Source organism: Myxocyprinus asiaticus, chromosome 33 (genome assembly GCF_019703515.2).
Source record: "Myxocyprinus asiaticus isolate MX2 ecotype Aquarium Trade chromosome 33, UBuf_Myxa_2, whole genome shotgun sequence".
Taxonomy (NCBI): Eukaryota; Metazoa; Chordata; class Actinopteri; order Cypriniformes; family Catostomidae; genus Myxocyprinus; species Myxocyprinus asiaticus.
The window spans coordinates 27,081,365-27,093,964 of NC_059376.1; the positions used below are offsets into that span (position 1 = coordinate 27,081,365).

Sequence of the window (12,600 nt, forward strand, 5' to 3'; positions counted from 1 at the left end):
CACTCACCATATCACCAACCTCAGAGGCCCCAAATCCCTCTCCTCAACCAGCCTTCCCCAGCTCATTCTCTCTGTCTTACCTCTGGGCTGCCGAAGCGGAATCGAGCGTGAGGCCTCCTCCACTAACGACCAACGCTCCAGCCCAATGTTTACCCTTTCCAGCCCCTCCTCCCTCACTCTATCCTGCCTTTGGAGCCACCCCAGGCATGAGGATACCTCCACATTCAGCGCCGCTCTGCCCCCAATCCTTCCCGATTGGCCTCAGCCAGCCCACCCTCCTACTTTCACCCTTCATACAGCTACAGCCCTAGCTATTCCACCAAATGCCATAGCCACGGAGCTTCTGCAAGTGTCCAATAATCTCCAGACCCAGATTTTATCAGAAATTCAAAGCATTAGCTCCAGAGGCAGACTTGACTCTTATCCCGGTACCACCCTGTTTGGAGCTGAAATTCCTATATCCTATATCCCTCAAACAAATTCTCACTGCATCACTCAACTCCATAAATCGAGCAGTTTCACAGAGAATTCTCCAAACCAACTGGACAGCTTGGAAATGTTTCAAACAATTCCACCAAACCTATAATTTTTAGTTCCCAAATTTCTCTCTACTATCCATTTTATCATTCATTTAATTCCTAAACCAATTCAAAGGCATTCAACCAGGTACCATAAAAAGCTATCTGAGTGGTGTCCATTTTTTTCCATAAATTAATATTCAGCAAGTCCGCCCCAGCAATCAATAACCCCCAAATTTCTCTGCTCATTAAAGGAATAAAAAAATCCTAAACCACACACCCAAACACCAGAATGCCTCTAACCATCGACATCTTAACAAAATTTTGTTGGTCTTGGATACCATTCAGTAAACACAGACCGCACGCTCAACGCTATGTTTATCCTAGCCTTTTTCAGCTTTCTGCATTGCTCAGAAATCACTGTCAATACACAATTAAATCCCAACATAAATCCCATCTTCTCAGACCTGCAAATCATAGACAACAAAACAATCAGGCTCTTCATTAAACAAAGCAAAACAGATCAAGTTAAAAAGGGGCATTCGATTTACATTTTCAACCTGCCCACCCCATCAAACCTTACCAATTTCTCGCATCATTTCTCGCTTACAGCTATTCCCACATTAAGTCCCCTCTTGATCCGCTATTCACCGATGATAATAACCATGCAGCTTCAAGATTCTGGTTCCAAAAGCACCTTAAACCAGTCCTCCTCCAATCTGGCATCCCGGCCAAATTTTATTCCAGTCATTCATTCCATATCGGCGTAGCAAACACAGCTGCCCAAAAAGATTTATCAAAACAACAAATTCAATCTCTCGGTCGTTGTTCCTCAGACGCATATCACAGCTACATCAGATCAAATCGTTTCCACATCAGGAAAGCTCATCAATCACTAATCAGCTAATCCCCTTATCAGTACCACCTGTCACCATCACTCATGTCACCACCTGCCACCATCTCGCTACATCCTACAATCACACGCACGTATGTGTACACATATGTTTTTGTATGTATGTCTTTGCATGGGTGTGCATACGGATATGTACGTGTGTGTGTGTGTGTGCGTATGCGTATATGCGTATGCATGTATGTAAGTGTAGGTGTGTGTGCATATATATATATATATATATATATATATATATATATATATATATATATATATATACTGTATATATATATATATATATATATATATATATACACTGGCGGCCAAAAGTTTGGAATAATGAACAGATTTTGCTCTTATGGAAAGAAATTAGTACTTTTATTCACCAAAGTGGCATTCAACTGATCACAATGTATAGTCAGGACATTAATAACATGAAAAATTGCTATTACAATTTAAAAAAAAGAATTCAGAACTTCTTAAACTACTTCAAAGAGTTCTCATAAAAAAATCCTCCACGTGCAGCAATGACAGCTTTGCAGATCCTTGGTATTCTAGCTGTCAGTTTGTCCAGCTACTCAGGTGACATTTCACCCCACGCTTCCTGTAGCACTTGCCATAGATGTGGCTGTCATGTCGGGCACTTCTCACGCACCTTACAGTCTAGCTGATCCCACAAAATCTCAATGGGGTTAAGATCCATAACACTCTTTTCCAGTTATCTGTTGTCCAATGTCTGTGTTTCTTTGCCCACTCTAACCTTTTCTTTTTCCTTTTTTTTTTTTCAAAAGTGGCTTTTTCTTTGCAATTCTTCCAAATAAGGCCTGCACCCCTGAGTCTTCTCATTACTGTAGTACAGGAAACTGGTGTTGTGCATGTAGAATTCAATGAAGCTGTCAGCTGAGGACATGTGAGGTGTCTATTTCTCAAACTAGAGACTCTGTTGTACTTATCCCCTTGTTTAGTTCTACATCTGGGCCTTTCACATCATTTTCTGTCCTTGTTAGAACCAGTTGTGCTTTGTCTTTGAAGACTGTAGTGTACAGTCTCTTCAGTTTTTTGGCAATTTCAAGCATTGTATAGCCTTCATTCCTCAAAACAATGATTGACTGATGAGTTTCTAGAGAAAGCTGTTTCTTTTTTTGCCATTAAAACCAAATATTGACCTTAAGACATGTCAGTCTATTGTATACTGTGGCAACTCAAAAACAAACACAAAGACAATGTTAAGCTTCATTTAACGAACCAAATAGCTTTCAGCTGTGTTTGATATAATGGCAAGTGATTTTCTAGTACCAAATTAGCAATTTAACATGATTACTCAAGGATAAGGTGTTGGAGTGATGGCTGCTTGAAATGGGGCCTGTCTAGATTTGATAAAATATGACTTTTTTCAAAAGTGATGGTGCTGCTTTTTTACATCAGTAATGTCCTGACTATACTTTGTGATCAGTTGAATGCCATTTTGGTGAATTAAAGTACCAATTTCCTTCCGAAACAGCAAAATCTGTACATTATTCCAAATTTTTGGCCACCAGTGTGTATATATATATATATATATATATATATATATATATATATATATATATATATATATATATATATATTAAAACCAGGGTCCTCCTGTTCGAATCGCAGTAAGAGCCCTCCCGTTTGAATGCAGCATTGAGCCCACCCAAGTTATATTTACATGTATTATTTTGGCAGATGCTTTTATCCAAAGCGACTTACAAAAGAGGAATACATTGTAAGCAAATCACCTTAAGGAGACAGTGGTACGAAAAGTGCTGTATTACAAAGTTTCACTAGCATCTGAATAGCAGTATTCAAGATAGATTAAAGTGCAACAAGAATTTCTTTCTTCTTTGTTTTTTTTTTGTTTTTTTGTGACCCGTCTCACGGCCGGCTGCCAAGAGCCTGAGAAAGGCTTCAAAGTGCCCCTGAGACGGGTGACCCAGGGATGAGGAAACCCACTGCTCTGGAGCTGGTAAGCAGACCACTCCATCCCCCGGTGGAGGGCCGGGAGAAGAATCTTTTGTTACCTTTTCATTTAATTTCGCCACATGCCCAAGTGGCTGCGGTACCTAAGAGTTCAGCAAAAGAGCGGTTTCCTTGTTCCCTGGGTCACATACACAGTGTGCACGGCCGTCATCATGACCACCGTCCACCATTCCATTTCGGCAGGTTTGGCGCTCCAGTGGTGGTCTCCCCGCCCCTCCGCGCCCAGCTGTGGCACAAATCCGCCGCCGATGTGACGGTCTCCACGGGTCACGAGGACAAGCCTCTTTCTCCCCCGTCCCAGGCTGTTCCAGGGTGGTCACAAGGAGCCAGGTAAGTGCTTCGATATCCCTGAACTCAGCACGGCCACGGCTCTACGTGGCACCTCAGTCTCCGCCCCGCTGCGAGGCCCCACCCACCGGTACGAGTCCGATGAGATTGTCCCCTTGGTCCCCCTCACCTGGAGCTTGGATCCTATGGAAGGGTGCGATAAAGCCTGTCCCTCCATCCGAGATGAAGAAGGGGTTTTACAGCCCCTACTTCATTGTACTGAAAAAAGGCGGAGGGTTGCGGCCAATCTTGGACCTGCGAGTACTGAACCGGGCTTTACACAGACTCCCGTTCAAGATGCTGACGCAAAAACGCATTCTAGCGAGCATCCGGCATCAAGATTGGTTCGCAGTGGTAGACCTGAAGGACGCGTACTTCCACGTCTCGATTCTACCTCGACACAGACTCTTCCTGCGGTTTGCACTCGAGGGTCGGGCGTATCAGTACAAGGTCCTCCCTTTCAGCCTGTCCTTGTCCCTTCGCGTCTTCACGAAGGTCGCAGAGGCAGCCCTTGCCCCGTTAAGTGAAGTGGACATTCGCATCCTCAACTATCTCGATGACTGGCTAATCCTAGCCCACTCTTGGAATGTGTTGTGTGCGCACAGGGACCTGGTGCTCTCGCACCTCAGCCGACTAGGGCTTCGGGTCAACTGGGAAAAGAGCAAACTCCCCTCGGTTCAGAGCATCTCTTTTCTTGGCTTGGAGTTAGACTCAGTCTCATTGACGGTGCGCCGCACAAACGAGCGCATACAGTCGGTGCTGACCTGTTTGAAGGCGCTCAGACAGAAGACATTGGTTCCACTTAAATTGTTTCAGAGGCTCCTGGGGCATATGGCATCCTCAGTGGTGGCCACTCTGCTCGGGTTGATACATATGAGACCGCTTCAGCACTGGCTCCAGACTCGAGTCCCGAGATGGGCATGGCACCGCAGGAAACATCGCGTGGCCATCATGCCGGTCTGTCGCCACCTCTTCAGCCCTTGGACCGACCTCACATTTCTACGGGCAGGCGTTCCCCTAGTCCAGGCACGTCGTGGTTACGACAGATGCCTCCAAAATGGGCTGGGGCGCTGTATGCAATGGGCACATCAACTGCCTCAAGTTGTTGGCAATTCTGCTCGCCCTGCGGAGGTTTCGGCCATTGATACAGGGCAAGCATGTGTTAGTTCGGACAGACAACACGGCAACGGTGGCATACATCAACCGTCAAGGTGATTTAAACTCCCGTTATATGTCACAACTCGCCCGCCGTCTCCTCCTCTGGAGTCAGCAGCACCTCAAGTCGCTGCGTGCCACTCACATCCCGGGTGACCTCAACACTGCAGCGGACGCGCTGTCACGACAGGTTACCCTCAGGGGAGAGTGGAGACTCCACCCTCAGGTGGTCCAGCTGATTTGGAGTTGATTCGGGCAGGTACAGTTAGACCTGTTTGCTTCCTGAGAATCCTCCCACTGGCCACTCTGGTACGCCCTGACCGAGGCACCTCTCAGTATAGACACACTAGCACACAGCTGGCCCCCTGGACTACGCAAATATGCGTTTCCCCCAGTGAGCCTACTTTCACAGACTCTGTGCAAGGTCAGGGAGGACAAGGAGCAGGTCGTCCTGGTAGTACCCTACTGGCCCACCCAGATGTGGTTCTCGGACCTCACGCTCCTTGTGACAGCCCCCCCTGGTGAATTCCCCTGAGGAAGGGCCTTCTTTCTCAGGGGCGGGGCACCATCTGGCACCCGTGACCAGACCTCTGGAATCTCCATGTCTGGCCCCTGGACAGGACGCAGAAGACCTAAGTGGCCTACCACCCACGGTGGTAGACATGATCACGCAGGCTAGGGCCTCCTCTATGAAGCACCTGTATGCCTTGATGTGGCATCTGTTCGCTAAGTGGTGCTCTTCCCAACGCAAAGAACCCAGAGATGCGCAGTCAGATCAGTGCTTTCCTTCCTGCAGGAGAGGTTGGAAGGGCGGCTGTCCCCCTCCACCTTGAAGGTGTATGTAGCCGCTATAGCGGCACACCACGACACAGTGGACAGTAAGTCCTTAGGGAAGCATGACCTGATCATCAGGTTCCTGAGAGGTGCCAGGAGGTTGAATCCCTTCAGACCGTGCCTCATTCCCTCATGGGACCTCTCTGTAGTCCTTCATTGTCTACAGGGAGCCCCCTTTGAGCCTCTGCAGTCAGCTGAGCTTAAGGCACTCTCTTTGAAGACTGCCCTCCTGACTGCGCTCACTTCCATCAAGAGGGTAGGACACCTGCAAGTGTTCTCTGTCAGCGAAACGTGCCTGGAGTTCGGTCCGGGCTACTCTCACGTGATCCTGAGACCCCGACCGGGCTATGTGCCCAAGGTTCCCACGACCCCTTTTAGGGACCAGGTGGTGAACCTGTAAGTGCTGCCCAAGGAGGAGGCAGACCCAGCCCTGACGTTGCTGTGTCCGGTGCGTGCTTTACACATCTATGTGGATCGCACGCAGAGCTTTAGAGTCTCTGAGCAGCTCTTTGTCTGCTTTGGTGGACAGTGGAAAGGAAGCACTGTCTCCAAGCAGAGGATCGCCCACTGGGTCATTGACACCATAGCAATGGCATACCACATGCAGGACGTGTCGCCCCCGGCAGGGCTACGAGCCCATTCTACCAGGAATGTGGTGGCCTCCTGGGCCTTGACCAGTGGCGCCTCTCTAACAGACATTTGCAGAGCAGCGGGCTGGGCAACACCCAACACCTTTGCGAGATTCTACTATCTCAGGGTGGAACCGGTTTCATCCCGTGTAGTGGCAGGCACAAGCAGGTAAGTCCGGGACAGCTGGCCGGGTGTATCACTTGCGCATAGTGCCTTTCACCTCCCCTGAGCTGAAGACGTGTACTGTTGACTCCCAGGAGTGTTCACAAACTGTGTTCCCTGAATGACTTCCTCTGAGCACTGTGGCAGACGAGTTTGCGGAGAAACTCGCTGCCGGCTCAGTACATGTGCTAACTAAGCCCTGTACTGGGGTAGGTGCTCCGCATGTGTTGGTTCCCCGTGGTGTCGTTGGGCTTGAAAGACAAGTTCAAACGTATAGCGGGCTCCCCCTTTCAAAGCGCTAAGTGAGCTTTTCCATTCAGATACAGAGTGGACCCAAGTTCAGATGCATGCTGGGCTTACCTGTTCAAATGCTGCAAGCTAAACAACTCTCTCTTTAGAGCAGTCTCCCATTCGAATCACAGCATGAGCCCTCCCTTTCGAAAGCAGCATGAGCCAACTATCGTTCTCTTTTTTCCCATTCGAATGCTGTGAGCTGATCCACTTCTATGCTTAGTGGAGGTCTCCTGTTCTAATCACAGTATAGCCCCCTTTCGATCAAATGTAGGATGCGCGAGCTCATCCATGTCCTCGTATCATGGGCTCTCCCTTTCGAGGTGTTGGAGGGGCTTTCCATTTCGAATGCAGAGTGGACCCCGTTAAAATGCATGCTGGACTTACCCGTTCGAATGCCACAAGCTAAACCACTCTATTTTTATAGCAGTCTCCCATTCGAATCGCAGTGTGAGCCCTCCCTTTCGAAAGCAGCGCGAGCCAACTATCGTTCTCTTTTTTCCCGTTTGAATGCTGTGAGCCGATCCACTTCTATGCTTAGTGGAGGTCTCCCATTCTAATTGCAGTATAGTCCCCTTTCGATCAAATGTAGGATGAGCGAGCTCATCCACGTCCTCGTATCATGGGCTCTCCCTTTCGAGGTGTTGGAGGGGCTTTCTGTTTTGGACAGAGTGGACCCCGTTCCAATGCATGCTGGATTTACCCGTTCAAATGCCGCGAGCTAAACCACTCTATCTTTAGAGCAGTCTCCCTTTCGAACTCAGTGCGAGCCAACTCTTGTTCTCACTTTCCCCATTCGGATGTCATGAGTCCATCCACTTCTATGCTTAGTGGAAATCTCACGTTCGTATCGCAGTGTAGCCCCTTTCAATAAAATGCCGTGCGAGCTCATCCACGTCCTCATATCTCAGGCTCCCCCATTCAAGGTGAAGGATAGGCCTTTCCATTTCGGATGCAGAGTGGACCCCCATTCGAATGCATGTTGGGCTTACCCATTCGAATGCCGCGAGCTAAACCACACTCTCTTTAGAGCAGTCTCCCTTTTGAATTGCAGCGTGAGTCCTCCCTTTTGAACACAGCGCGAGCCAGCTCTCATTCTCACCTTAACTGTTCGAAGGCTGTGAGACCATCCACTTCTATGATGAGTGGTGATCTCCCATTCAAATTGCAGTGTAGCCCCTCTCGACCAGCCATCGTACAAGAATGCAACTTCAAACAAATGCATAAAGCACTCCCTCTATATAATTTTTTTAAAGAAGTATCCGCTAAGCCAATCTACCATATAGAATCTCGCTGTCCTAAATATTTCATGCCATTGTCATGGTACTGATCTTTCATTTTAATCTGACAAATCATGGCCCGCGAGTAGGAGTATATAAGTCGCTGCTTACCTGCTTTCAGTGACAATTCTCCTGACATCCCTCCTCCACCCCATCCCCACTTGTTCTCTAGATTCATCATTTATCTAAAGCAAAGTCCAGGGGGGTAATCAGGACTCGAGTCAAGTCTTGAGCTCCAAGCCCTCCAGTATATGGACAGCAAGCCAAAGAAGTTTTCCTCTTCTATACAAGATTACATTAACATACGAACTGCAGAAATGCCTTATTAATGAGAGAGGTCAACAGAGAATGGCCAGACTGGTTCAAACAGACAAAGTCTACAGTAACTCAGATAACCACACTGTACAATTGTACTATTCAACTGTACAATACTATACAAATAATGTGCTATACACGTAATTTAATCTTTCATAATTTCATAAGATTTTGTAATATTTTATTTGTTTTATGTGTTGTTTTATATATATTTATTTATGTACTACCTCCCATGCCTCCTCTGTGAAAACATCACTGCTAAGAACAAGCCCAGAATTAACTTAATGCTCTTGATTAGCATTTCTTTGCTTATCTTTTTTCAAAGCCTTCTCTCCCATTTAAAATAAGTACTTACTTTGCCTAATTATTGCTATTCACTGTGTTTTATTTGGACCCTTTAGTATCCAGAAGCAATTAAGACTGACACGTCAGGACACATTTAAATTTCATAACCAGAATACTGGATGTTGGATAACATGAGCTTCTCCAGTTCTTTGGGCCAGAATGTGGTTCTTAACACAAATGATCAATGCATGACTTCAAACAAGAAGCATGATAGAAAGGTGCCCAAAGCCCATCTACTGATCCTTATGAGTATGCAGGTCTTTGAAGTGGACTTCAGAGACAATGTCGCCCTTGAAATAGACATAGAGAACACATTTGTCTGATAAGGTAACTTAAATGTTCAGCCATATTCAGCCATATTTCACATCCATTTCTGGCAATGAATGGTCTGACATTAACAGTAAAAAAAAAAGTTGTCTTTCTTATCATACAGTACAACATTTCAGTAAAGGTTTCTCTTCTGAATAGCTGCAAGCATTCTGAAGAGTGCACACTGAAAAAAACAAATATCTTTGAGTAAAACAATTTTGTGGAGGAAAACTGAAAGTGCTGACTTACCCTGCAGTTTCCTAGTTCCTCGGCCGTGAGAATAATTGTACCACAGTTCTTCCCAGGGATGCCACTAAAAGAATAACATAAATGTAGTGCATTGGTATACACAGTTTCCTGTTTTTATAGTGCAGGATACTTACAAAAAAGAATTCTTGTAGTGCCATAATACACATATTACAGGAGTTCAAAAGAATGTGTTATCTGAATTGCTTAAAAAGATGATATACTGTAGAAGATCATGTTAACATTAGTTTGTTTGGAAGATGCTTTTAACCAAGGCACCTTAAAATGAATGTGTTTTTCATCATTTTGACAAATGAATTCACAAATTTCAAATTGTACACTGAAAAAAAAATGTCAACCAACTACAATTGAAAACATAAGTTTACTTGGTTAAGTTTTTCAACAACTATAAATTGAATTACTAATGAGGAAAATCGAACTGAAACTTTGAAAACTCATTGTAAATAAAATAAATTATTGTGACAAGTTAAAATGAAGGAAACAAACATGTCGCTAGAACAGGAGTCTTCAACCATTTTCAGGCCAGGGACCCCTTTGTGGATAGAGAGACGGAGCCCGGACCCCCATTACATATTGAATAAAACTGAGTGTTGCGTTTTATGCCTATAAAAATGTGTATGGTGCTACAGTTCCATATTACTGTATGTTCATACTTCATGATGTTTACACTGCAAAGCCATTGAAATAATCATTAAATGCTGCCCTTGTTGAGGAATATTATGCCCAGACTATTCTATATAAGTACTTTTTCTATAAAAATATACTATAATATATAAAAATATACTATACCCTGCTGAAAAGACCAGCTAAAACCAGGATCAGCTGGTTGGCTGGTTTTAGCTGGTCGCCCAGCCTGGTCTTACAGTAACTGGTCAGGCTGGTTTTAAAGGGGTTTTGAACTTTTTTAGCTGGTCAGGCTGGTCTTAGCTCATCAGGCTGGTCATGCTGATCTTAGCTGGCCAGGGTGGTCTTAGTTGGTTAGGCTGGTCTTAGCTCATCAGGCTGGTCATGCTGATCTTAGCTGGCCAGGGTGGTCTTAGTTGGTCAGACTGGTCTTAGCTGGTCAGTGTGTGCATTCCCAATTGATTAGCATCTGATCAAACAACCCCTTGTTGCCTTCAATTGACATAGAATGTGGCATGCTGTTTTACTCTTATTAATGCAAACTCACCAGAGTTTAATTTTTCTTTCATCTTACCTAAATTGAAAAAGCTATTAAAAAATGCACACTGTCATGCCCAAAAATGAAAATTCTCTCATTATTTACTCACAGTCATGATATCCCAGGTGTGTATCACTTTCTTTCTTCAGCAGAACACATTTGAAGAAAAATATAAAAATATCTCAGCTCAGTAGGTCCTTCAAATGCAAGTGGATGGTGATCAGACCTTTGAAGCTCCAAAAATCACAGACAGTCAGCATAAATGTCATCCATACGACTCAAGCGGTTAAGTTAATGTCTTCTAAAGTGATATGATCGCTTTTGGTGTGAAAAAGATCAATATTTAAGTAGATTTTAACTACATACCATAGCTTCTGGTAAGCTTCACGAGAGCGCCGAGATCATGTGGTCTCTCAAGTGACGTATTTGCGCTGCCATGTTATGGATGTAATCTCATATTCTTCTCTCAGTTAGACATCCAGGATAAGCACACAAATGCACCATTGTGAGTAAACAAACAGATACAAATACAGATCTAAACCAAAACCAATGAAGCTTCTGTACAGCATTCCTCCTACTCAGTTGTAAACTGCGCTGCTCTTCCGGGTGTCACACGTGCGTCAGTTCTCACTTGTCTCACATGCCAACGCAATTACGTCACACACACATACTGCTGCTGACCAGGAGTGTTTATTTAGAGTTAAAAAGCATTTAAATACTGATCTTTATCACACCAAAAGCGATTGTGTCACTTTAGAGTTTAATTTAACCACTAGAGTCATATGGATGACAGTTATGCTGACTCTCTGTTCTTTTTGGAGCTTCAAAATTTGGATCACCATCCAAATTTAAGGACCTACTGAGCTGAAGATATTTTTCTATTTTTCTTCAAATGTGTTCTGCTGAAGAAAGAAAGTCATACACATCTGGGGTATCATGAGAGTGGGTAAATTATGAGAGAATTTTCATTTTTGGGTGAACTAACCCTTTAACACTATTGAAAATGTTTACATTGTAAATTATTTACATAATTGCATGTATAATAATGAATTCAGAATATCACCTTCATTGATTAGACAAGTGGAGTATCAGTAGAGATGATATTACGTATTTAGTAACAGCATTGGGCCATTTCATTGGTTGTACCAATCCACTTGTCTGTGTTCATGCAGTTTCAGACAGGCTATCAGTCTGACAATACCATGTCAATCTTAATTTGGTTTTGTTTGCCACTATTTTCGTTAGCGGAACAAAAAATAGAAAAAAACAACTGGTCATATTGTGTCTAAAATGTAAGTTACTCAACTTACATCAGTATTACTCAATACCGATGCCAAGCTCCAAGCCCACTGATCATGGCATCAGCCCCTCCCTCTGCAACTGGACCTTGGTCTTTCTCACTAACAGACCACAGTCTGTTAGGATCAGCAACCACAACTCCTCCACCCTCACTTTGAACACTGGTGCACCACAGTGCTGTGTGCTGAGTCCAATCCTCAACTCCCTCTTCACCCATGACTGCATACCTGAGCATGGCTCCAACTCCATAATCAAGTTTGCAGATGACACCACAGTGGTAGGCCTGATCAGCACCGACGTTGAGAGACGGCTTACAGGGAAGAGGTACAGCACCTGGCAGTGTGGTGTGCCAACAACAATCTCACACTCAACACCCAGAAGACCAAGAAGCTGATTGTGGACTACTGGTGGACTGGGAAGGGCCACATATACACTCCCATCTACATTCCTGGGTGTCCATATCTCTGAGGATCATTCCTGGACCTACAACACCTCCACTCTGATCAAAAAGGAGCAACAGCGCCTTTACTTCCTTAGGAAGCTAAGGAAAGCTCACCTGTCCCCCCACATCCTGCTGAACTTTTACTGCTGCACTATTGAAAGTATCCTACCAAACTGCATCACAGTGTGGTATGGCAACTGCACTGTCTCAGACCAGAAGACCCTCCAGCGGGTGGTGAAAACTGCCCAATACATCAATGGTGTTCAGCTATCCTCCATCAAAGACATTCACCACAAACGCTGCCTAAGAAGGGTGAGAAGCATTATCAAAGACACCTCTCACCCCAACCATGGTCTGTTTACTCCTCTCCCATC

At 44.9% G+C, this 12,600-nt stretch overlaps 1 protein-coding gene across 2 annotated transcripts in view; it reads right to left on the reverse strand.

Annotated features, from left to right (window-relative positions):
• Positions 1-12,600, reverse strand: part of LOC127423810 (copine-5-like) — a 142,144-nt gene that overhangs the window by 47,231 nt on the left and 82,313 nt on the right. For both annotated transcript variants that reach the window (XM_051668429.1, XM_051668428.1), the window contains one exon: positions 9,306-9,369. In XM_051668429.1, coding sequence (XP_051524389.1) covers positions 9,306-9,369 — 64 coding nt within the window. The remainder of the gene's footprint in view (positions 1-9,305; positions 9,370-12,600) is intronic.